The sequence below is a fragment of the Anomaloglossus baeobatrachus genome, chromosome 9 (assembly GCF_048569485.1).
Source record: "Anomaloglossus baeobatrachus isolate aAnoBae1 chromosome 9, aAnoBae1.hap1, whole genome shotgun sequence".
In the NCBI taxonomy this organism is placed as follows: Eukaryota; Metazoa; Chordata; class Amphibia; order Anura; family Aromobatidae; genus Anomaloglossus; species Anomaloglossus baeobatrachus.
The window spans coordinates 21,938,062-21,965,722 of record NC_134361.1 but is presented as its reverse complement, the minus strand read 5'-3'; the positions used below and the strand labels follow the sequence as shown (position 1 = coordinate 21,965,722).

Below are 27,661 nucleotides of genomic sequence, written 5' to 3'. Positions count from 1 at the left end.
CAGTATCAAAGAACCTGCCAGCATACTTGTGACGCCCTGGCAAAACCAGGTAGTCACAGATGACTGTACCCCCCTCCTGGGTGCAGGCATCACCTTCTCCTTGGGATTCCACCAACACCCCACACATAGGTAACACCAGCCACAAAAGCCTAGTCACCCCCCGGGACAATAGGGACACACCAGTAGGCGGGACCAGGCGGATGGGAACGCCCACCTAGGGGTCCTGAGGTGTCAGGGGAGGGAACACAGTAGTGAAGTCTAGACAGTGGGAGTGAGAAGAAAAGTGGAAGTCTAGTGAGGAGTCGAGTCTGGAGAGAGGGAGAGAGAGGAGTGGAGTGGTGGTCAGGGGTTGGAGCCCATGGACTACCGGAGTACTGACTAGGTGGCAGCAGGGCCACAGGCGACGGAGATCCGGTCACGGGAGACCTTAAGTGGACCGAGGCAGGGTTGTAGCCCGCCGGTGCTGACAGCGGGAATCCGGTCGGGAGGCCACGCACAGTCGGAGTACCTGGACCCCAGGGCAAGGACCGCTTCAAGCACCTTACCGATTAGCCAGCAGGGGACAAGGTTCCAGACTTTGTTCCACAAGTAGCCCAGAGAGTGAAACGGAAGCCCAACGCGGGGGATAGGGTGTCCGCCAGAACTCACAGAGATCCTACTTGTCAGATTTTGTGGGCAATGGCTCCCACAGTACACAAAAATATGGGGAGCGGATTTCTCCCGTTTTATGCGGGTTAAGTCAACACACAAGAAAATATAAGTGAAGGAGGAAGGGCCCCTGCCCTGTCAACCCGTGTGCGGGACCAAGTACACACCCCTCCAGAGGCTCCCGGCATCCGGCCTTGGTTTACCACATGGACTTTGTGTGATTTATTACCACAGTGAGTACACCGGTACCATCCGGTGCCTTCCTAAAGACTGCTCCCTGCAACCCCACACCATCCTCCGGGACCCCGGAACTACACCTCCCCTACCTGTGGAGGGGATTCCACCTTCCTGCTCAGCTCCATCGGCCCCGGGTGTCCCATACCAAGGCAGCGGCGGTGTCACCAACCATCACCGCAACCCACGGATGGTGTCACTGACAAACTCTTCCCCTGTAAATACCCCCCCCCCTTTCCGTTGTTGTGGGTGACGGGCCGCTGCTTGAGCTCCGGATCCGGCTGCCACTCGAGCCCCAGCCACGACCCCAGATCCGAGCGCCTCGGGTAGCCTTCCCTGACGTGGTCGGTCACCCCCGGCCCGTGACATACTCATCTCTGTTTTTTTGTGCTTTACCTACAATCTTGCAGCAAAGTATAACCTACTCAACTCCACTGTGGACTACCTGCACTCCTGCAAAAAAAAAGTGCTACACTATCTACTCCTATCTGCTATTCCTGTGTGCTCTCCACACATTTGGTTCTGATGATTCACTTGTCATCCTGCACATCCAATGCAACTCATGGTCCTCGCTGCTCCATGTATCAACTGGCCGTCCTGCTCCACTGCATCAATGCCTCTGGTCCGTTCTGCTCACCCTAACCTCCTGCATACTGATTCCACCTCACCAGGTGAGCCCATATCACCCACACACAGTGAGGAGCAGTGGGGTCCATGCTGTGCCTGAACGCCACAACTTATAACAGAAGCTTCATTCTTAGGACTATTTGATAGAGACACTTATAAAGATCCCAAAATCAAAGTATAATAGTAAGTTTCACTATTTTACAAGTGAAAATGAAGGAATAACTTTTTTAGTTGTGGTATATAATATCATTCTGCTCCACTTACTCCAGTCCTGGGTGAAGCCCCGCGACATGCTACTGTGGGTGACCTTACAGGTGTACACATCATCATCCATAGACGTGACATTGAACGCTAAAGAGGTCAGATACGTCAGGTCCAGTAACGGCAGGGTCGTCCTTTCCATCATCTCCTCTGATATCTGTTGTCCGTTCTTGAACCACATTATGTAGATGTCTTTGGGGTAATGTCCATACGCCCGGCAGCGCACCCTCAGTGTGCCATTGTCTATGGGGATCTGGGTCACCTCCACAACTGGAACTTCTGTAAGAGAAGAAAAGACCAGAGGTAACTGCATGAATATCATGATGGAGTGTATTGCAGAAAATGATATTTTATAAGGGGAGGCCAAACAAAGCCGCGGTATCATGTCTGTGGTGCAGCTGAAGAAAACAGGGGTCTATTGTGAGTAAAACCGGTGTTCCCCTGCAAATCACTGCTTCTTCAGTTGGCATTTTTCAATTATCTCTTTGCAAATCTTGAAATTTTGCAGTTTTCACTCTTTTCGAATATTAGGGCTCCAGCAATGGAAGGCAGCGAGGATCAAAACTGGAGATGGGTGAGGAAGATGGTATAGAAAATAATATTATAATCGCGGTTCACCGTCTCCCGCAGGTGCAGTATGGAGTATTTACCATTAATGGTTTAAGATGCAAAAAAACACAATAAAAACGTTATACAGTTTACAATATAGAACAATAAAGCTGAATAAAGATCTCGTCACCAGTTACAAAAGCTGCATCGGGTCTTAAAGAAATATTTATACATTCAGCCTCATTTATAACAACCATCTAAGAAAACCTGTGATGTGTTCATCAGTTTTGTTTTTTGTTCACTATTGAGCGCAGGGTTCAGACTTTCCAGATTTTTTCGCCTTATTCATCAAATGAGACTTTTTTCGAAAAGTCACAGAATTTTTTGTGTGAATATGCACAAGTCACTCTCTGGAGTGATTATATGCATTTAGAAAGTTTTACTCAATTTTTGTAACATTTTGTTAAAAGTTTGTTCTTTTGTTCTTAAAAGTCACAAAGAGTTTAAAGACAAAAATAAAGAGCTTATTACATAGTACAACGAATAGCAAAAAAAGAAAAGTGAATTAAAAAAATGAACACATCGAATTGGGGTCAAAATATCACTTTTACTGAATCCTGCAGTCTAAAGGGGGCTTTACACACTACGACATCGCTAATGCGGAGTCGTTGGGGTCACGGAATTGGTGACGCACATCCGGCCGCATTAGCGATGCCGTTGCGTGTGACACCTATGAGCGATTTTGCATCGGTGACATGGGGGTCCATTCTCAAATATCGTTACTGCAGCAGTAACGAAGTTGTTCCTCGTTCCTGCGGCAGCACACATCGCTCCGTGTGACACCACAGGAACGAGGAAGCTCTCCTTACCTGCCTCCCGGCCGCTATGCGGAAGGAAGGAGGTGGGCGGGATGTTCGTCCCGTTCATCTCCGCCCCTCTGCTTCTATTGGGCGGTGGTTCAGTGGCGCAGCTGTGACGTCGCTGTGACGCTGAACGAACCGCCCCCTTAGAAAGGAGGCGGTTCGCCGGTCACAGTGACTTCGCTGGGCAGGTAAGTACGTGTGACAGGTCTGGGAGATGTTGTGCGGCACGGGCAGCGATATGGCCGTGTCGCACAACAGATGGGGGTGGGTACCCACGCTAGCGATATCGGGACCGATATCATCACAGCGTGTAAAGCCCGCTTAAGATTTATTCACCCATTCATGAGAAATGTCAAGAGCCCCTCTGGCTGTTATGACCTGCTTTCCCTCTAGCTGTTATGACCTACAGCTTCTCTGGCAGTTATGACCTGCTGTTTCTCTGACTTTTATAACCTGCTTTCCCTCTAGCAATTAGGACCTGCTTACCCTCTGGCAGTTAGGGCCTGCTTTCCCTCTGGCGGTTAGGGCCTGATTTCCCTCTAGCAATTAGGACCTGCTTACCCTCTGGCAGTTAGGGCCTGCTTACCCTCTGGCAGTTAGGGCCTGCTTTCCCTCTGGCAGTTAGGGCCTGCTTTCCCTCTGGCAGTTAGGACCTGCTTTCCCTATGGCAGTTATAACCTGCTTCCCCTCTAGCAATTAGGACCTGCTTACCCTCTGGCAGTTAGGACCTGCTTACCCTCTGGCAGTTAGGATCTGCTTTCCCTCTGGCTGTTATAACCTGCTTTCCCTCTGGCAGTTAGGACCTGCTTTCCCTCTGGCTGTTATAACCTGCTTTCCCTCTGGCAGTTAGGACTTGCTGGCCCTCTGGCTGTTATAACCTGCTTTCCCTCTGGCAGTTAGGACTTGCTGGCCCTCTGGCTGTTATAACCTGCTTTCCCTCTGGCAGTTAGGACTTGCTGGCCCTCTGGTTGTTATAACCTGCTGTCCTTCTAGCTGTTATGACCTACAGCTTCTCTGGCAGTTATAACCTGTTTTCCCTCTGGGAGTTATGACCAGCTGCAGACGTTAGGCATAACCAGGCATCTGCTCCTGGCATATTCTTCCCTTAATGCTTCTTACCTGAATTACTTTATCATCATGTTGAGCTATATACGGTACTTTGTTCTTATTTGATTGATTTATTGAAAACCACAGGAAGGTTGTAACTGGACCGTTACCCAACTGGGTTCATTTCACGGAGCAGTAATCATAGTAAGACAGCTCTGATACATTTTGGCACCACAATTACAAGCCATGCGATAGATTACAACAAGTAAGAGTCATAACAGGGTGGCACTTCCCGACTTCATGGTATAATATGACGTACCTCTCCTATCAAAGGTGCATTGTCCCAGTGACAGCAGTTCTCCAATGTGCGCAATGCATTTATTCACTAAGTCATTCATTTCTTTCTCCGTAATAGTTATATTTCCGAATACCTCCTGTATAAATTCTTCATTCTCGGGCAATCCTGCTAGCCATTTTTGAGTTACCCAGTCGAAATACATAAGAGGTTGTCCATTATACCGATATTCCTTTATGTAAGTGACGTTGTCGTCTGCGTCCACAGCACACCCATCTAAATTCTGAAGAACGTGATATCCTTAAACATGGGGATACAAAATACATGACCTTAGTACAACTGATAGAGGATAGAAATGTGCCAGGAATGAAAAGTACAAGTTCTGGTGTCAAGGGAGGAATTTGGGTGAAGACTGCTAATGGAGTCTTCGTTTGGGATATTCAGAGACGGTGCCGTATTAGCTGTATACCAGTGACGATATATCACTGTATCAGACAATGAACACACAGACATGCTCTCCTTGAGCCAGCGTCATCAACTGAACTCGTGTACTCCAAGACACCCAATTATACCGAAAAGCTACTTCGGCCTTGAAGCTAAACAGAGAGTACTTTTACTCCTTAATTTCTCACAGCGCAGTTTGTTTCTTGTACATTCTTTCTGTGTGAACATTACTGATAACACTTTTGCAGCTTCACATTCTGGCTTCATTATCTTTGGTTAACTACTTCATGACTATACAACTTAGAATTATATTATGGGTCTATGCGATAGCTACATAGACAGACAGATTATTATGCAACTACATCTATATTTTGATTATTTATATACACAGATATTCTTATTACGTTTGAACAAACAAGCTATAGCTTAGTCAACCTCCACACTGGCTTAACTCTTCTAACCACCCATCCCGACGTCTTCTTATATTTCCTCCAACAGGAAAGCAAAGGAGGAGTGACATTGGTTATAAAGGAGTTACACATCTTGGACAACCATTTCTTCTTACAGAATCTGAGTTGACTTTAAAGGTAGACTGTTACCTCGGAAAACGCTATTTACCTGCAGATATAGGTAAATGCTGAGCAGCTGATTGACTGGAACTGCAGCTAAAGGGAGAAAATAGATTTATTTCCTCCCAGGAACTGCCGGCTTTCAATCATTGGGTTGTAAATGGAGCCGTATTATTCAGGCAGCATTTACTTGCCAATTAGCCCCATGTCTTCATGACCCGGTGATTTTCTATTTTTTTCGCTTTCTTTTTTTACCTTCCCTTCTATCCTTTTTATTTTTCTGTCCCTATAGACATACGAGGACTTGTTTTTCACAGGACAAGTTATTATTTTGAACGACACCATTCACTTTATCATACAATGTACTGAAGAAATGGGGAAAAAATTCTAAATGGAGTGAAATGGTGAAAAACTAATGGAATTCCGTCATTGATGTATTTTTTTGTTTGGATTTTATGGTGTTAGTTGTACAATAAAAATAACCTGGAGGCAACATGATTATTTATGGCGATACCAAACTTATATAGTTTTCTTTTTATTTAAGTGGTGAAAAAAATCCTGAAATTTACGGACATTTTATGAGACATTTTCTATAACATTTTTATCTTTCGCTCATTGATGGAGACTCTTATGTCAACCATGGATTATGATGTGGTGGGCATTACGGAAACCTGGCTGGATGAAAGCCATGACTGGGTGACAAACATACAGGGTTATAGTACATTTAGGAAGGACAGGAAAGGCCAAAAAGGTGGTGGGGTGTGTATATTTATTAAATCTAACCTAAAACCTGTGTTGTATGATGACATTGAGGGGAACAGCAACAATGTAGAGTCAGTATGGGTAAATGTACATGGGGAGGGGAATAATGGAAAAATGCTAATTGGAGTTTGCTATAAGCCTCCTAACATACCTGAACAAATAGAGGGTGAAATGCTGGAACAAATTGAAAAGGCAGCTAATAATAATAATCGGGTTCTTATTATGGGGGATTTCAACTATCCAGACATTCAGTGGGACATAGAATCTTCTGGTTCTGCTAAAAGCTGTAAGTTCTTATCTACTATTCAAGACCATTTCCTCTCTCAGATGGTAGGTGAACCGACCAGGGGAGATAATTTGCTAGATCTGGTCCTGTCAAATAGACCGGATACAATTTCAGATCTACAGGTCCGGGAGCACTTGGGCACCAGCGATCATAATATGGTAAGCTTCAACGTAATATTCACATATTTCAAAGGGGAAATGCTAAAACCTGGAATTTTAGGAAAGCTGATTTCAACAAAATAAGGGAAGAGCTTAAATGTGTAGATTGGGACAAAGTCATGGTAACTGGGGATACCGAACATAAATGGGGTAAGTTTAAGGATATACTACTAGAGTCCTGTAAAAAACGTATACCCTCTGGTAATAAAATGTCCAGGAATAAAAAGAAACCACTATGGATAAATAAGACTGTACAAAGTATAATAAAACAAAAACAAAGGGCATTTAAAATCTTAAAGGCTGAGAATACAGAAATAGCATTGCAGGAGTATAAAGATATCAATAGGAAATGTAAAAAAGAAATCAAACAAGCAAAATTAGCTACTGAAACAAAAATCGCCAATGACATTAAAATAAATCCCAAAATCTTTTATAAATACATTAATGCCAAAAGGAAAACAAAGGATAGTATCGGCCCCTTAAAATATAATAACAAGTTAGTTATAGAGGACAAACAAAAGACTGAGATATTAAATAGGCATTTCTCATCTGTATTCACCAAGGAACTGACTGTACCAGGGATCATTCAACAAGTGAAAAATCAAAGTCCACCACCCGATATAATTAATTTAACACAAGATGAAGTACGCCTACGTCTGAGTAAATTAAACATAGACAAATCCCCAGGGCCAGATGGCATTCATCCACGAATATTGAGGGAATTGAGCTCCGTAATCGACAGACCGCTGTATCTCATCTTTTTAGACTCACTTGTAACAGGGTTGGTGCCTCAGGATTGGAGGATTGCTGATGTGGTACCGATATTTAAGAAAGGTAAGAGGGTAGATCCAGGCAACTACCGTCCAGTAAGCCTGACATCAGTAGTATGCAAAGTTTTTGATGGCATTTTAAGGGATGACATGCAAAAATATATTGCAGAAAATAATATGATAACTGACAGACAGCATGGATTCATGAAAGATAAGTCGTGTCTAACCAACCTGTTGGGGTTCTATGAGGGGGTAAGTGCAAACCTGGATATTGGTAATGCAGCTGATGTGATTTATTTGGACTTTGCAAAGGCATTTGATACTGTACCACATAATAGGCTTATACTAAAGCTCCAGAAGCAAGGACTGGGGGACACAATATGCAACTGGGTAAGGAATTGGCTAAAAGATAGGAAACAAAGAGTAGTCATAAATGGTACATTCTCTAAATGGGCTATAGTCAGCAGTGGGGTGCCGCAGGGATCTGTGCTTGGACCGATTCTTTTTACTCTCTTTATTAATGACCTTGTGGATGGGATTGATAGTAAAGTGTCAGTCTTTGCCGATGACACCAAACTATGTAGGATATTAAAAACTGACCTTGATAGTACAATATTACAAAAAGATCTGGATAAGATGTCAGAATGGGCAGATACTTGGCAAATGAGATTTAATGTTGATAAATGTAAAGTAATGCACCTAGGACGGAGTAATCCTATAACTGCGTATACATTAAATGGAAATAAACTCGGGACTACAGAACAGGAGAAGGACTTGGGTATTCTCATTACAAATAAGCTGAGCAGCAGCACTCAATGTCAAGCAGCAGCTGCTAAAGCAAACAAGATTTTAGGGTGTATAAAAAGAGAGATTAGATCCCGTGATCCCAACGTATTGTTACCCCTCTATAAATCACTTGTAAGGCCACATCTGGAATACGGGATCCAGTTTTGGGCTCCACATTTTAAAAAGGACATTCAGAAGTTAGAGTCAGTTCAAAGGCGGGCAACTAATCTATTACAAGGAATGGAGGCCGCCCGTATGATGACAGGTTGAAAATGTTAGATATGTTTAGCTTAGAAAAAAGACGTCTCAGAGGAGATCTCATTTATATGTATAAATACATGTGTGGTCAATATAAAGGACTGGCACATGACTTATTTCTTCCAAAGACAATACTAAGGACCAGGGGGCACTCACTGCGAGTGGAAGAAAAGCGATTCCGACACCTAAATAGGAAAGGGTTCTTTACAGTTAGAGCAGTCAGATTGTGGAATACACTACCACAAGAGGTAGTAATGGCAGATACTATAACAGCTTTTAAAAAAGGGCTGGATGATTTCCTCAGTACACACAACATTGTTGGTTATAAATGACTTAGTGACTAAATGTAGAACTGGTGGAGGAAGGTTGAACTAGATGGACCTAGGTCTTTTTTCAACCTAAGTAACTATGTAACTATGTAAATTGATGCTGAGTGAGGACTCTATTTTTTTCTGATCTGATTTATGACCTAGTGATGGACGAATAGTGAAATATTCCAGTTCTGATTATTCGCACTGAATACCTAGTGCTATTCCAATATTCATCACGAATAATGAACCTAATGCAAGTCAATGGGGGAACCCAAGCATTTTTCTGGGAAATCTTCAAGAAAATTGCTTGGGTTCCCCATTGACTTGCATTAGGTGCCTTATTTGTGACTGTGATGGTGGGATATGGTGGGTTGTGTATGTTCAGATGCTGGGAGTGTTGCCTTGTCCTGTTTGCAGGTTAATAACCCCCTGCAGTGCTTCTGTCCCTAGGTCTGGCGGAGGAGGCCTGGAATCCATCCACCCAACCTCTATGCTTGCCTGGGAGATTATACAGTCTGTCTGAGGACAAGAGACAAGCAGGAAGATTTATCCTCTGTGGGTGAAGCTGGCGCTATGCTCCGCACCCAAGAGAGACTTGGACATTTATCCCATTACTGGACGATTTTACCCTCTGTGTGGTGGATAATTTTATGGACCTTCTGGATTGGAATAAAGGTTCTTTGGATTGTTCACCCATCTCCCGCTCTGTTGATTGTGTGATATCGGAGAAGGACCCCGTGACAATGACGAGGACTGGAATAGCACTAGATATTCGGTAAGAATTATCATAACTAGGCCATCAATGTTAAGTAGAGGACAATCTCTGTAAAGGTTTTATCCACCACTCGGACAACCCCTTTTCAAGTCCATATAAAATAATAGCAGCTATACTCCCCTCCGGTTACCGGCACTATTCCATCGGTGATAGCGCCAGCTCTCCCTGGGTTTGCATGACAGAAGAGGAGCAGCGGCTACTCTCTACACTGATACGCCCAGAAGAGGAGCTGCGGCTGCTCTCTACACTGATATGCCCAGAAGAGGAGCTGTGACTGCTCTCTACACTGATACACCCAGAGGAGGAGCTGCAGCTACTCTCAACACTGATACACCCAGAAGAGGAGCTGCGGCTGCTCTCTACACTGATACACCCAGAGGAGGAGCTGCAGCTGCTCTCTACACTGATACACCCAGAAGAGGAGCTGTGACTGCTCTCTACACTGATACACCCAGAAGAGGAGCTGCGGCTGCTCTCTACACTGATACACCCAGAAGAGGAGCTGCGGCTGTTCTCTACACTGATACACCCAGAGGAGGAGCTGCAGCTGCTCTCTACACTAATACACCCAGAAGAGGAGCTGCGGCTGCTCTCTACACTGATACACCCAGAAGAGGAGCTGCGGCTGCTCTCTACACTAATACATCCAGAAGAGGAGCTGCGGCTGCTCTCTACACTGATACACCCAGAAGAGGAGCTGCAGCTGCTCTCTACACTGATACACCCAGAAGAGGAGCTGTGACTGCTCTCTACACTGATACACCCAGAGGAGGAGCTGCAGCTGTTCTCTACACTAATACACCCAGAAGAGGAGCTGCGGCTGCTCTCTACACTGATACACCCAGAAGAGGAGCTGCGGCTGCTCTCTACACTAATACATCCAGAAGAGGAGCTGCGGCTGCTCTTTACACTGATGCACCCAGAAGAGGAGCTGCAGCTGCTCTCTACACTGATACACCCAGAAGAGGAGCTGCAGCTGCTCTCTACACTGATACACCCAGTAGATGAGCTGCAGCTGCTCTCTACACTGATACACCCAGAAGAGGAGCTGCGGCTGCTCTCTACACTGATACACCCAGAAGAGGAGCTGCGGCTGCTCTCTACACTAATACATCCAGAAGAGGAGCTGCGGCTGCTCTCTACACTGATACACCCAGAGGAGGAGCTGCAGCTGCTCTCTACACTGATACACCCAGAAGAGGAGCAGCAGCTGCTCTCTACACTGATACATGCAGAATAGGAGCTGTGACTGCTCTCTACACTGATACACCCAGAGGAGGAGCTGTGACTGCTCTCTATACTGATACATGCAGAAGAGGAGCTGTGACTGCTCTCTACACTGATACACCCAGAAGAGGAGCTGCAGCTGCTCTCTACACTGATACACCCAGAAGAGGAGCTGTGACTGCTCTCTACACTGATACATCCAGAAGAGGAGCTGCGGCTGCTCTCTACACTGATACATCCAGAAGAGGAGCTGCGGCTGCTCTCTACACTGATACACCCAGAAGAGGAGCTGTGGCTGCTCTCTACACTGATGCATGCAGAAGAGGAGCTGTGACTGCTCTCTACACTGATACACCCAGAAGAGGAGCTGCGGCTGCTCTCTACACTGATACACCCAGAAGAGGAGCTGTGACTGCTCTCTACACTGATAAATGCAGAAGAAGAGCTGCGGCTGCTCTCTACACTGATCCACCCAGAAGAGGAGCTGTGACTGCTCTCTACACTGATACATCCAGAAGAGGAGCTGCGGCTGCTCTCTACACTGATAAACACAGAAGAGGAGCTGCGGCTGCTCTCTACACTGATACACCCAGAAGAGGAGCTGCAGCTGCTCTCTACACTGATACACCCAGAAGAGGAGCTGCAGCTGCTCTCTACACTGATACATGCAGAAGAGGAGCTGCGGCTGCTCTCTACACTGATACACCCAGAAGAGTAGCTGCGGCTGCTCTCTACACTGATACACCCAGAAGAGGAGTTGCAGCTGCTCTCTACACTGATACACCCAGAAGAGGAGCAGCGGCTGCTCTCTACACTGATACACCCAGAAGAGGAGCTGCGGATGCTCTCTACACTGATACACCCAGAGGAGGAGCTGCAGCTGCTCTCTACACTGATACACCCAAAAGAGGAGCTGCGGCTGCTCTCTACACTGATACACCCAGAAGAGGAGCTGCAGCTGCTCTCTACACTGATACACCCAGAAGAGGAGCTGTGACTGCTGTCTACACTGATACACCCAGAAGAAGAGCTGCGGCTGCTCTCTACACTGATACATCCAGAAGAGGAGCTGTGGCTGCTCTCTACACTGATACACTCAGAAGAGGAGCTGCGGCTGCTCTCTACACTGATACATGCAGAAGAGGAGCTGTGACTGCTCTCTACACTGATACATGCAGAAGAAGAGCTGCGGCTGCTCTCTACACTGATACACCCAGAAGAGGAGCTGCAGCTGCTCTCTACACTGATACACCCAGAAGAGGAGCTGCATCTGCTCTCTACACTGATACATGCAGAAGAGGAGCTGCGGCTGCTCTCTACACTGATACACCCAGAAGAGGAGCTGCGGCTGCTCTCTACACTGATACACCCAGAAGAGGAGTTGCAGCTGCTCTCTACACTGATACACCCAGAAGAGGAGCAGCAGCTGCTCTCTACACTGATACACCCAGAAGAGGAGCTGCGGCTGCTCTCTACACTGATACATGCAGAAGAGGAGCTGTGACTGCTCTCTATACTGATACACCCAGAAGAGGAGCTGCGGCTGCTCTCTACACTGATACACCCAAAAGAGGAGCTGCGGCTGCTCTCTACACTGATACACCCAGAAGAGGAGCTGCAGCTGCTCTCTACACTGATACACCCAGAAGAGGAGCTGTGACTGCTCTCTACACTGATATACCCAGAAGAGGAGCTGCGGCTGCTCTCTACACTGATACACCCAGAAGAGGAGCTGCGGCTGTTCTCTACACTGATACACCCAGAGGAGGAGCTGCAGCTGCTCTCTACACTAATACACCCAGAAGAGGAGCTGCAGCTGCTCTCTACACTGATACACCCAGAAGAGGAGCTGTGACTGCTCTCTACACTGATATACCCAGAAGAGGAGCTGCAGCTGCTCTCTACACTGATACATCCAGAAGAGGAGCTGTGGCTGCTCTCTACACTGATACACCCAGAAGAGGAGCTGCGGCTGCTCTCTACACTGATACATGCAGAAGAGGAGCTGCGGCTGCTCTCTACACTGATACACCCAGAAGAGGAGCTGCAGCTGCTCTCTACACTGATACACCCAGAAGAGGAGCTGTGACTGCTCTCTACACTGATATACCCAGAAGAGGAGCTGCGGCTGCTCTCTACACTGATACATCCAGAAGAGGAGCTGTGGCTGCTCTCTACACTGATACACCCAGAAGAGGAGCTGCGGCTGCTCTCTACACTGATACACCCAGAAGAAAAGCTGCAGCTGCTCTCTACACTGATACACCCAGAAGAGGATCTGTAGCTGCTCTCTACACTGATACACCCAGAAGAGGAGCTGCAGCTGCTCTCTACAGTGATACACCCAGAAGAGGAGCTGCAGCTGCTCTCTACACTGATACACCCAGAAGAGTCGTTGCGGCTGCTCTCTAAACTGATACACCCAGAAGAGGAGCTGCGGCTGCTCTCTACACTGATACACCCAGAAGAGGAGCTGCGGCTGCTCTCTACACTGATACACCCAGAAGAGGATGGATGTAGAGGCTACTTACCATCTGTAGTATTTAGATAATTCATGGTTTCATTTAACGTGTTTATCATTACTCCTTCAAATGTAAAGGTTCAATGTACAGTCATGGCCAAAAGTTTTGAGAATGCTACAAATATTAATTTTTACAAAGTCTACTGCTTAAGTTTTTCTAATGGCAATTTGCATATACTCCAGAATGTGATAAAGAGTGATCAGCTTAACAGCAATTACTTGCAAAGTCAATATTGGCTAAGAAAATGAACTTTAACCCCCAAAACACATTTCAACATCATTGCATTTCTGCCTTAAAAGGAGCAGCTAAAATTGTTTTAGTGATTGTTTCATTAACACAGGTGTGGGTGTTGATGAGGACAGGGCTGGCGATCAATCAGTCATGATTCAGTAAGAATTACACCACTGGACACTTTAAAAGGAGGCTGGTGCTTGGTATCATTTGTTTCTCTTCAGTTAACCATGGTTATCTCTAAAGAAACACGTGCAGCCATCATTGCTCTGCACAAAAATGGCCTAACAGGGAAGAGTATCGCAGCTACAAAGATTGCACCTCAGTTACCAATCTATCGCATCATCAAGAACTTCAAGGAGAGAGCTTCCATTGTTGCCAAAAAGGCTCCAGGGCGCCCAAGAAGGACCAGCAAACGCCACGACCGTATCTTAAAACTGTTTCAGCTGCGGGATCGGAGTACCAGCAGTGCCGAGCTTGCTCAGCAATGGCAGCAGGCTGGTGTGAGGGCTTCTGCACGCACTGTGAGGCAGAGACTGCTTCAGCAAGGCCTGGTTTCAAGGAGGGCAGCAAAGAAGCCACTTCTCTCCAGAAAAAACATCAGGGACTGACTGATATTCTGCAGAAGGTACAGGGAGTGGACTGCTGAGGACTGGGGGAAAGTCATTTTCTCAGATGAATCCCCTTTTCGATTGTTTGGGACATCTGGAAAACAGCTTATTAGGAGAAGAAGAGTTGAGCGCTACCACCAGTCTTGTCTCATGCCAACTGTTAAGCATCCGGAAACCATTCATGTGTGGGGTTGCTTCTCAGCCAAAGGAATCGCACCACTCACAGTCTTGCCTAAAAACACAGCCATGAATAAAGAATGGTGCCAGAATGTCCTCCAAGAGCAACTTCTCCCAACTGTCCAAGAGCAGGCGCCCAACAATGCCTTTTCCAGCATGATGGAGCACCTTGCCATAAAGCAAAGGGGATCACTAAATGGCTCATGGAACAAAACAGAGATTTTGGGTCCATGGCCTGGAAACTCCCCAGATCTTAATCCCATTGAGAACTTGTGGGCAATCATCAAGAGACGGGTGGACAAACAAAAACCAACAAATTCTGGCAAAATGCAAGCATTGCTTATGCAAGAATGGACAGCGATCAGTCAGGATTTGCTCCAGAAGATGATTGAGAGCATGCCAGGGAGAATTGCAGAGGTCCTGAAGAAGAAGGGGCAACACTGCAAATATTGACTGGCTGCAGTAACTCATTCTAATGTCAATAGAACCTTCTGGTCCCATAATATGATTGCAATTATATTTCTGTATGTGATGTAAACATCAGACAAACACAATTAAAAACCAGAGGGCAACAGATCATGTGAAAATATCATTCTGATGTCATTCTCAAAACTTTTGGCCATGACTGTAGAGGATGAATGTAGAGGATGAATGTAGAAGATGAATGTAGAGGATCAATGCAGAGGATGAATGCAGAGGATGGATGTAGAGGATGGATGTAGAGGACGAATGTAGAGGACGAATGTAGAGGACGAATGTAGAGGACGAATGTAGAGGATGAATGTTGAGGGTGAATGTAGAGGATGGATGTAGAGGATGGACGTAGTCAGGGCCGTATTTACGATTAGGCACCCGTGGTCCGGTGCCTGGGGCGGCGGGTTGCGGGGGGGCGGCGCCAAGGGCGAGAGTAAAAAAAAAATTAATTTTTTTTTAAATTTCCCTCCCCAGACTCATTACCATAACCGGAGTCTTTGCGGGGACGGGGGGGGGGGGGGGGTTATGTGTCAGTTGGTCCCGTTTTTAATTTGTATTAGCGTCTTAAACGCTAATACAAATCATCCTCCATACCTGCTCCCTGTGCGAGGGCACTTCCGGGGTCACAAGCTGCAATCAGCTCCCTGGCCTGGCGCGCTCACTGATGACGTCACGGGCAGCGTGATGAGTCACCTCACCACTGCCGGCGTCTCTGCAGACTGCGTGCCGCTGAGGAGCTGAGGAGAGAAGTCACCTGAGCCGGGAGGTAGGCGCTGTAGAGCCGAAGATAGCGGCGGCAGCCGGCGGGGTGTAATGTGCATGGGACAGGGGCAGCAGCCATAGGGGGCTCTCTATGGGAAAAAGAGGTGCATGGGGTATAATCTGTGTGGGGCAGGGGCAGCAGCCATAGGGGGCGCTCTATATAGGAAAGGGGGTGCATGGAGGGGGATCTCTATGGGGCAGGGGGCAGCAGCCATAGGGGGCGCTCTATATAGGAAAGGGGGTGCATGAAGGGGGATCTCTATGGGGCAGGGGGCAGCAGCCATAGGGGGCACTCTATATAGGAAAGGGGTTGCATGGAGGGGGATCTCTATGGGGCAGGGGGCAGAAGCCATAGGGGGCGCTCTATATAGGAAAGGGGGTGCATGAAGGGGGATCTCTATGGGGCAGGGGCAGCCGCAATAGGGGGTGCTCTATATAGGAAAGGGGGTGCATGGAGGGGGATCTCTATGGGGAAGGGGCAGCAGCCATAGGGGGTGCTCTATATAGGAAAGGGGGTGCATGGAGGGGGATCTCTATGGGGCAGGGGCAGCAGCCATAGGGGGTGCTCTATATAGGAAAGGGGGTGCATGGAGGGGGATCTCTATGGGGCAGGGGGCAGCAGCCATAGGGGGTGCGCTGTATATAGGAAAGGGGGTGCATGGAGGGGGATCTCTATGGGGCAGGGGGCAGCAGCCATAGGGGGCGCTCTATATAGGAAAGGGGGTGCATGGAGGGGGATCTCTATGGGGCAGGGGGCAGCAGCCATAGGGGGCGCTCTATATAGGAAAGGGGGTGCATGGAGGGGGATCTCTATGGGGCAGGGGGCAGCAGCCATAGGGGGTGCTCTATATAGGAAAGGGGGTGCATGGAGGGGGATCTCTATGGGGCAGGGGCAGCAGCCATAGGGGGCACTCTATATAGGAAAGGGGGTGCATGGAGGGGGATCTCTATGGGGCAGGGGCAGCAGCCATAGGGGACACTCTATATTGGAAAGGGGGTGCATGGAGGGGGATCTCTATGGGGCAGGGGGCAGCAGCCATGGGGCGTGCTGTATAGGAAAGGGGGTGCATAGAGGGGGATCTCTATGGTGCAAGGGGCAGCAGCCATAGGGGGCGCACTGTATAGGAAAGGGGGTGCATGGAGGGGGATCTCTATGGGACAGGGGCAGCAGCCATAGGGGGCACGCTGTATAGGAAAGGGGGTGCATGGAGGGGGATCTCTATGGGGCAGGGGGCAGTAGCAGAGGGAGCGCTCTGTATGATAAAGGGGGTGCATGGAGGGGGATCTGTGTGGGCTCACAGCACGGGGTGTGATCTGTATGGGGCAGGGGGTAGCCTGCGGGGTGGAATCACTGTGGAAAAGGGGGTAGCATGGGGTGGGCTCAGTATGGAAAAGGGGGCAGCGTGGGGTGGGCTCAGTATGGAAAAGGGGGCAGCGTGGGGTGGGCTCAGTATGGGGAAAGGGCAACATGGCTCAGTATGTAGAAGTCTAATGTGTGGGAGACAGATCGAATAGGGGGCAGCATGTGGTGCAGACAGTTTGGCGATCATAGTTCATAAGTTAGGAGGGTGTAGTGGGTGTAACTCATGAGGGGAGACGGTGTGGTATATAAAGGGGGCAGTGTGGAAGCCATGTACCATAATATAGACAGTGTGGGGGGGTCATTTTTTTGTGCAGGGATTAAAGTGAGGGACAGTTATTTATTTTGGGGGCTTATTTAGGGAACAGCATGGTTGATTATTTTTATAATGACATGTTATTTTTAAGGGCACTGTGTCGTGATGTGCTGCAGAAGAGCAGAGAAGATGGAGGTCTGCAGAGACGAGCTGTGGATGTGAAGTCATCATGGCGCCAGGACCTGTGAGGTACCGAGGTTTGAGGCTGGATAAATGCAGGTTTTAAGTGATCGCTGATCTATATCCAGCAGATGGTCAGTGGTTCTATAGCTGCTGAGCCTGTGACCGCACTTTCATATGCACAGTACGATCTTTACGATGATCGTCCTGTGCACATAGAATAGCATTGTTCTTGGCAGCGTATGTTCACAGGACAATGTGAGGCCAAGAAAGATATTTAAAGGCGTCTGTCACCCCCCCAAATGCCAATTAAACTGTACAAACATTTTTTAGGGAACACAGCCCAAATAAAGATCATGCCAGGTAGAAACAGAGTAACCTAACAAAAAAATCTTCTAATGTATTTATTTATTTTGCAGTCAGGGGGCATTGTGCACTTTTGGAGTGGCCTATGCCATAAACAAAAGTGAATCTTTTATCAAATGTTAAGTGAGCTGTATACACCTGGTGTGATTTCTGTATGGGCTGTATACACCTGGTGTGATTTCTGTATGGGCTGTATACACCTGCTGTGATTTCTGTATGGGCTATATACACCTGGTGTGATTTCTGTATGGGCTGTATACACCTGGTGTGATTTCTGTATGGGCTGTATACACCTGCTGTGATTTCTGTATGGGCTGTATACACCTGCTGTGATTTCTGTATGGGCTGTATACACCTGGTGTGATTTCTGTATGGGTTGTATACACCTGGTGTGATTTCTATATGGGCTCTATACACCTGGTGTGATTTCTGTATGGGTTGTATACACCTGGTGTGATTTCTGTATGGGTTGTATACACCTGGTGTGATTTCTGTATGGGCTGTATACACCTGGTATGATTTCTGTATGGGCTGTATACACCTGGTATGATTTCTGTATGGGCTGTATACACCTGGTATGATTTCTGTGTGAGCTGTATACACCTGGTATGATTTCTGTATGGGCTGTATACACCTGATGTGATTTCCTGTATGGGTTGTATACACCTGGTGTGATTTCTGTATGGGCTGTATACACCCGGTATGATTTCTGTGTGAGCTGTATACACCTTGTATGATTTCTGTATGGGCTGTATACACCTGGTGTGATTTCTGTATGGGCTGTATACACCTGGTGTGATTTCTGTATGGGTTGTATACACCTGGTATGATTTCTGTATGGGCTGTATACACCTGGTATGATTTCTGTATGGGCTGTATACACCTGGTATGATTTCTGTGTGAGCTGTATACACCTGGTATGATTTCTGTATGGGCTGTATACACCTGGTATGATTTCTGTATGGGCTGTATACACCTGGTATGATTTCTGTATGGGCTGTATACACCTGGTATGATTTCTGTATACACCTGGTGTGATTTCTGTATAGGCTGTATACATCTGGTGTGATTTTTGTATGGGCTGTATACACCTGGTATGATTTCTGTATGGGCTGTATACACCTGGTGTGATTTCTGTATGGGCTGTATACACCTGGTGTGATTTCTGTATGGGCTGTATACACCTGGTATGATTTCTGTATGGGTTGTATACACCTGGTATGATTTCTGTATGGGCTGTATACACCTGGTATGATTTCTGTATACACCTGGTGTGATTTCTGTATAGGCTGTATACATCTGGTGTGATTTCTGTATGGGCTGTATACACCTGGTATGATTTCTGTATACACCTGGTGTGATTTCTGTATGGGCTGTATACACCTGGTATGATTTCTGTATGGGCTGTATACACCTGGTATGATTTCTGTATGGGCTGTATACACCTGGTATGATTTCTGTATGGGCTGTATACACCTGGTATGATTTCTGTATACACCTGGTGTGATTTCTGTATGGGCTGTATACACCTGGTGTGATTTCTGTATGGGCTGTATACACCTGGTGTGATTTCTGTATGGGCTGTATACACCTGGTGTGATTTCTGTATGGGCTTTATACACCTGGTGTGATTTCTGTATGGGCTGTATACACCTGGTGTGATTTCTGTATGGGCTGTATACATCTGGTGTGATTTCTGTATGGGCTGTATACACCTGGTATGATTTCTGTATACACCTGGTGTGATTTCTGTATGGGCTGTATACACCTGGTGTGATTTCTGTATGGGCTGTATACACCTGGTGTGATTTCTGTATGGGCTGTATACACCTGGTGTGATTTCTGTATGGGCTTTATACACCTGGTGTGATTTCTGTATGGGCTGTATACACCTGGTGTGATTTCTGTATGGGCTGTATACACCTGGTGTGATTTCTGTATGGGCTGTATACACCTGGTGTGATTTCTGTATGGGCTGTATACATCTGGTATGATTTTTCTATGGGCGACATTCCCTATTATGAATATTTGTGCCGGGTGATCGGCATTTTGTGGGTGACAGATATTTTGCTCCTGCATCAGGTGATTGACAGTTTGTTGAGGTAGACCGATAATCCGCAGCAGTGTAAACACACCTTAAAGAGCGACTTAATGTTTCAGAAATTATTTTATATGTTTTAGGCTACTTTCACACATCAGTTTTCTGCATTTAGGCACAATCCTTTTTTTTCCTGATACAACGGATCCGGCAAAAAATGTAAAAACCGTATCCACCAGATCCGTTTTTTAACGGATCCTATATGCCGGATGCGTAAAAAAACGGATCCGTTTTGCATCCGTTTTTGCATCCGTTTTGTCCGTTTTTTTTTTTTTTGCTGGATCCGTTTTTTCAAAACATTGGAGCATGCTCAGTTTACAAAACGGATCCGGCGTCCATAGGCTTCCATTGTAAAACACGCCGTATTGCGCCTGATCTGGTGCGATGCGTTTTTTTTTTGCCGGACAAAAAAACTTTACAAGATACGTTGCCTCCGGCCGCCGCTTTAATTAATTTTGCCGCATCCGGAAAAAAGCGGATGCAACGCAAAGCCATCAGGCACAATCCGGTAACAATGCAAATCTATGGGGATAAAACGGATGCGGTACCGGATCCGTTTTACCCGTTTTTTTCCGGATTGTGCCTGATGGAAAAAACATGTGTGAAAGTAGCCTTAGGGTAATTAATTTTGAACAGATCTGAGGGGAACCCGGTCCCGAGTCCCCCACAATTGCTCCAAAGACCTATTAGGAAAGTGCAGGAGAGCAGACAGAGCAGCGCGGATTCAGTAGAAAGTCAGAGTCCTGTCTCCTGAGCCATGCACTACACCTATGGGGGTCTCAGGACACATTACTGCACCAGTCTAAGAATTAATGGACCTTTTTGATGACCCTTCTTTTGAGAATCCTAGAGCATGGTGCATGCTGGGATACTCGAAAGAAGCGTTATCATGGGGCAGAGGCTGCAGTCACTGCTAAAGCCTCTGCCCCCCCCTGAAATGAAGCGTCATCAAGGGACAGGATAGGAAATTATTAATGCAAGTATATTAAAAAAATATATATATTTTGGCACTAAATAGATAGGGATTTAGAATGAAAATTACTTTTCCTTCGGACCAAACCTTTAAGTTACTCTTTAAATGTTTACTAGTGCAGCTACTAGCAACTAATCAGTACTGTGGAACCTAGTTTGATGATAGTTGGTAACAACAATTTCAATCATCTCCTTACCATTGTTAAGGTAAACAAGTTTATATGATAGGGGCTAACCTGACATTGAAAGTGATCGCTGTATAACGGTGATGTGTCATGTATTGACGGTTGTTCTCAGGCTGTATTTCTGTACTGACAATTGTTCTGGTGATGGAGTCATGTACTGACAGTGGTTCTGGGGCTGTATTTCTGTACTGATGATTGCTCTGGTGATGTAGGCATGTACTGACTGTGGTTCTGGTGATGTATTTATGTACTGATGGTTGTTCTTGTGAAGTTATGTACGAACGTAGGAGCGCAGCATGTAGCGTTTTTTGAACATCGGAATCCTTTTTTTTTTTTTTTTTTTCTACTGCGCATGCTCAGCTCTTGTGTTTAATAATTGAAATCAATATTTCTTTCTCTCGGCGGCCGAACGATCAGCTGATTGCCTGGCGGCTGGATTTTGAGATCGATCAGCTGACTTTTGATAACGATCATCTGATCGCTCGGCTACTGTGAACAATCAGGTTATCGCCCAGCGGCTGGCCGCCGGGTGATCAGCTGATTGTTCACAATAGCCAGCCGCTGGTAAAACAGTAAAAAAAAAACAAAAAAAACAACGGATTGTTGTTTTGCAGCATCAGTCACATCAGTTGTGCTACTATCTGCAACGCATCCGTTGCATAAGTCACACAACTGATTGTGATGGATGCAAAACAACGCAAGTGTGAAAGCAGCCTTACCAGTAGGGGGCGTTACAACTTAAAGTGCCTAGGGCAGCATGAATGCCAAATACGGCCCTGGATGTAGTGGATGGATGCAGAGGATGGATGTAGAGAATAGATGTAGAGGATGGACGTAGAGGATAGATGTAGAGGATGAATGTAGAGGATGGATGTAGAGGATGGATGTATTGGATGGATGTAGAGGATGGATGTAGAGGATGGATGTAGAGGATGGATGTAGAGGATGAATGTAGAGGATGGATGCAGAGGATGGATGTAGAGGATGGATGTAGAGGATGGATGCAGAGGACGGATGTAGCGGATGGATGCAGAGGATGGATGTAGAGGATGGATGCAGAGGATGGATGTAGAGGTTACTTACCATCTGTGGTATTTAGATAATTCATGGTTTCATTTAACGTGTTTATCATTACTCCTTCAAACTTGAATTCATTTATGCTTGCACCCCACAGAGATGTGTTCGGCCCCGTGAACCAGGGAACTCGACGCTCTACCACTCCATTGTCGCTGTCGAACCAGAAGAGCGGGACGTCATCAATCATCCTCATTGAAAAGTAAAAGGCGGAATCGAATGATGAATTGTAGATGAGAGTCGTGTAAAAATAATGAGAGTGGCTGCCTGTGCGGGAGAGAACAGACAGAGGTGGTAATTACACAGACCGCAGCTTCAGGATCAGCACATACTGTATATACTGTAGATTATCTATGGTGGGATGGACGCACTTGGTTATGTCCAAAACAATGAATGGAGCATCAGTTGTCATGCGTGACCCCATCGATAGCAAAATAGGGCACCCCAGACCCCCATTCTCAGGGGAGAGAGGCACATACACATAGAGAAAGGTTGCAGGTTTCTAGCGTGATCCTAGTGCTGGATTCACAGCTACAGTGCTCAGTACTTCTGTACGATGTACTCCATGATGCTGATTTCTAGTACGTGTTTATTTCCTCTCAGTGCAGGACACACGGCTACACTGCTGTATGTTGTTCTCCATGCTGCTGATTTCTGTTTTATCTTACCCTAGTGCAGGATTCACAGCTCCACTGCTCAGTACTGCCATTTCATGGCCTCCAAGCTGTAATGCCCATGTCAGCATTCTCCCACTCTCTTCCTCCCCTCCCATGGCGAGGACGTGCCTGTCCTCACCTGTCCAGGCGTCCTGCTGTGGTGGTCCCATCCCCGTCCCATGCTGCTGTTTCCTGGAGCATCTGTACACCTTGCAGGCTTCCAGTCTCTGCCTTTCTTAAAGGGCCAGCATCCTCCTAACCCGGAAGTGCCTCCCAGGTCAGCTGTGAGGTCGCAGCTACTTGAGGCACCTCTGTCCTATCACTGGTACCTGGGTAATGAGTTTGAGTCATTGCTAGCTGTCAAGTCTCCTAGCACTGTTCCTGATATCTGTTTACATTACAGAGTGCTGCTGCCGTATCCCTAAATGCTGCTGCTGTGAGCCGCCACACCGGCCGCCTACCACGATTCCTGCAGCCATGAAGTATCGTCTCCTGCTGCCACAAGCATCCACACTGGCTGGCTTACACGATACCTATCTCTACAAGTATCCTTGCTGGATGCTGCGCCTATATCATCCATCCGTCCATCCATGCATTCATCCCGGACAGAATCTTGACTTCCGCTGCTGACGCAACCTATTACCAGAGACTGTCGCTCCCGCACCCCTGGGGCCAGCCAACGCAACACCAGTCTTCCCTTGTGACACCCGGATTCACACCTGCAGTGTAACACCCCCACCATCAGGGGCTCTGGAGAAGACCAGGCTCAGGTCCATAGTCAAGACCCTCTGGGTGTTCTGTGTGCTGCGACCCAGTGGGTTCACTAACATCCCTGCTTGCCTGGTGAGCATAAAACTCCCTGCTGCTTCCTAATAAGTGTCTATCTCCGGACAGTGCTGGACGACTGAAATTTGTCTTCGTCAAACAAGATGAACCACAGCTCACTGAAGTATCAGTTTACAGTTCCCATTAAAATCTACGGAGAGGGGAGTGGAAAGGAGCAGTGATTAGCGTTCAGCATTGTGAGAGACAAGACTGACACAAGCAGAGGAGCTGCAGCTTCTGCCAAATTATCGCTCCTCAGTGCTGGATTCACAGCCACACTGCTCAGTACTGTGATCTAATATCCCCCATGCTGCTGCTCTGATACATATAGACACAAGAGCACGAGTCCCTCATGCCTGTATGACATCATAGTAGCTTGTCTCCACGCACTAGCTCAGAGACAACCGAATATTAGAGCTAGAGTAGAGCTTACAAAGGGGGAAAATGGTGAAAAATGCAGAATGTGATAAAATTGGAAGAAATACAAGAGCTTATCAATAGACTAGAATATCATCAAAAAGTTAATTTATTTAAATAATTTAATACAAAAAGTAAAAAGAATATATTATATAGAGTCATTACACACAGAGGGATCTATTCCTAAATATTATATAGAGTCATTACACACAGATCTATTCCTATATATTATATAGAGTCATTACACACAGAGGGATCTATTCCTATATATTATATAGAGTCATTACACACAGAAGGCTCTATTCCTATATATTATATAGAGTCATTACACACAGAGGGATCTATTTCTATATGTTATTCCTATAATGACTCTATATAATATATAGGAATAGATCCCTCTGTGTGTAATGACTCTATATAATATATAGGAATAGATCCCTCTGTGTGTAATGGCTCTATATAATATACAGGAATAGATCACTCTGTGTGTAATGACTCTATATAATATATAGGATCCCTTTGTGGGTAATGACTCTATATAGACATAGATCCCTCTGTGTGTAATGACTCTATATAATATATAGGAATAGATCCCTCTGTGTGTAATGGCTCTACATAATATATAGGAATAGATCCCTCTGTGTGTAATGGCTCTATATAATATATAGGAATAGATCACTCTGTGTGTAATGACTCTATATAATATACAGGAATAGATCACTCTGTGTGTAATGACTCTATATGATATATGGACATAGATCCCTCTGTATGTAATGACTCTAGATAATATATAGAAATAGATCCCTCTGTATGTAATGACTCTAGATAATATATAGAAATAGATCCCTCTGTGTGTTATGACTATATAATATATAGAAATAGATCCCTCTGTGTGTTATGACTCTATATAATATATAAAAATAGATCCCTCTGTGTGTAATGACTCTATATAATATATAGGAATAGATCCCTCTATGTGTAATCATTCTATATAATATATAGGAATAGATCCCTCTGTGTGTAATGGCTCTATATAATATATAGGATCCCTTTGTGTGTAATGACTCTATATAGACATAGATCCCTCTGTGTGTAATGACTCTATATAATATATAGGAATAGATCCCTCTGTGTGTAATGGCTCTATATAATATATAGGAATAGATCACTCTGTGTGTAATGACTCTATATAATATACAGGAATAGATCACTCTGTGTGTAATGACTCTATATGATATATAGACATAGATCCCTCTGTATGTAATGACTCTAGATAATATATAGAAATAGATCCCTCTGTGTGTTATGACTATATAATATATAGAAATAGATCCCTCTGTGTGTTATGACTCTATATAATATATAAAAATAGATCCCTCTGTGTGTAATGACTCTATATAATATATAGGAATAGATCCCTCTGTGTGTAATAGCTCTATATAATATATAGGAATAGATCACTCTGTGTGTAATGACTCTATATAATATACAGGAATAGATCACTCTGTGTGTAATGACTCTATATGATATATAGACATAGATCCCTCTGTATGTAATGACTCTAGATAATATATAGAAATAGATCCCTCTGTGTGTTATGACTATATAATATATAGAAATAGATCCCTCTGTGTGTTATGACTCTATATAATATATAAAAATAGATCCCTCTGTGTGTAATGACTCTATATAATATATAGGAATAGATCCCTCTGTGTGTAACGACTCTATATAATATATGCATTTCCCTTTTTGTATTGAATTACTGAAATAAATTATCTTTTTGGTGATATAGAAAGTTCCTGTTCCGAAAACTCAAAAACAGCTCAGTGTGATCTTCAGTATTCTGTAGTGAGTTGTGAGCGGCAGCCGCAGCGTTCGGAGCCATCCTCCGGTCACCGGGGCAGTGAAATAAGTGACAGTCATAGTTTACAGAATAGAAATTTATAGGAACCCGGAGGGTTTAATAATCTGCAGATAGAAGTTGCATTTTTTTAAACGTTACATGTGAAGCTTCCCGTATAGAGATGAGATTACCTGAAAAAGTGCATCGAGCAGATCCCATGAGGAGCAGCACAAGTATCCCACATGGCTTCATCTTAGTTAGTGCTTCTTCCATCTTCTCCTGTGATCCGGGAGTGCAGGACGGGCAGAGGGTGGCGCAGCCGAAATGATTGCCAAACCTTTTATATTGCAATTTACAGCAGAAGTTCTGAGGTGTGTCCGGCAAATAAAAATCCCATGTGAGAGTTATATCAAAATTACTCGGGAGATCAGATAAACTGGTATTACGAGACACGCCACTCACTAATTATATGATGAGAAAAAGAAAGATAGTAATGAAAAGTGATGAAATAGTCAGGAATTAGTTGTGACTTTTGAGTTAAGCTCCTAATGTCTGGAAGGCAATGTGCGCACAGAGTTTTTTGGAGCAGGTACACTCCAAAACATGACTTTGGGATATTGGGGAGCCAGGGCTCCTAAGCTGTCCCTCAAGCTAGGGGACCCTATGCCATCCCTAATCTCAGGGATACTCCTGATGGTGGAGAGGTCTGAATCTCCTGACTGGCCCTGCTCCTGACCAGTCCTGATGTGATTCCCCCTCCTCCCAGGGAGGGACAGGAGTGTGTAGACACCCAAAGATAAAGACAGACAAGGGAAAACCAAATCACTGTCATGCAGCATACACAAAGGTAAAGACAATAAGAGATTCAGGAGGAAAAACAAGAGCAGGAGGGAAGTACAAAACAACAGAGGTAAACTCCACAACCACATCAAGCAATAAGCACAACTGAAGCACAACTTTCACCAGAGAGTCTGAGACACCACACCTCACAGACCAACATAGAATACACCATAGCTGGCATGGGTAGAAGGATTCCACCAGCATAAATAGGAGGGGAGCAGATGTGATAGGTCTTCCCACAACATGTTGTTAAAGGAGCAAGCAGACCATCACAGATTAACGCTTACTAGCCTACCTATGAATCAGCACACAGCAGGTCAATGCCCGATTCGGTCTGTGTTGAACCAAGACACCACAGAGAAACCATCCAGTGGAGTGTCAGAATCTGTAATCTGAACAGAGCCCAATGCCGCCATGACAGTAGGCAAAGTTTGTGCAAAACTCTGTGACATATCAATTTCAATTATAAAACCACTTTGCTGTTCATACTGGACATTCAATCATTTGAGCATTTTTTTATTGCTTCAGGATTTGAAAAACGCCTGTTAGGAAATAAGAAATTCCATGGAATTTCTGTTAAGCAACTCCTGATAGAAAACGCTCTAAAGAAGGCCCCGACAAATCAAAAGGATGCAAATAATATTTCAGAAAAAAAAAACCTCTGCAGAAACGCAGGATAAAATGTAAAATTCTTCCAAAAATTCCACTAATTTCTGTGCACACAGAGTCTTTTTGGAGCAGAAACTGAGTAAGAAACTCAACAAAACCTCCAGCTTTTTTTAGGAGTTTTGAGCTTTTGAGGATTTGGAGATTTTCTACTCAGTTTCTGATCCAAAACCTCCTTGACAATGCACATAGCCTCAGAAGGAGCGTTTCCTGAAGCAGCTTCCTCTACAAAAATCATCTTTTTTAAATGCCTCAAAAAACCTCTATGTGCTC

At 45.5% G+C, this 27,661-nt stretch overlaps 1 protein-coding gene across 1 annotated transcript in view; it reads right to left on the bottom strand.

Annotated features, from left to right (window-relative positions):
- The window catches only part of LOC142250306 (class I histocompatibility antigen, Gogo-C*0203 alpha chain-like), a 28,431-nt gene extending 2,176 nt beyond the window's left edge, over positions 1–26,255 (bottom strand). The window contains exons 1-4 of the mRNA XM_075322446.1: positions 26,074–26,255; positions 22,148–22,405; positions 4,549–4,824; positions 1,774–2,049 (exon numbers count right to left, since the gene is read on the bottom strand). Of these exons, the coding sequence (XP_075178561.1) occupies positions 1,774–2,049; positions 4,549–4,824; positions 22,148–22,405; positions 26,074–26,155 (892 nt within the window). The 5' untranslated portion in view covers positions 26,156–26,255. The remainder of the gene's footprint in view (positions 1–1,773; positions 2,050–4,548; positions 4,825–22,147; positions 22,406–26,073) is intronic.
- Between the last annotated feature and the right edge of the window lie 1,406 nt (positions 26,256–27,661).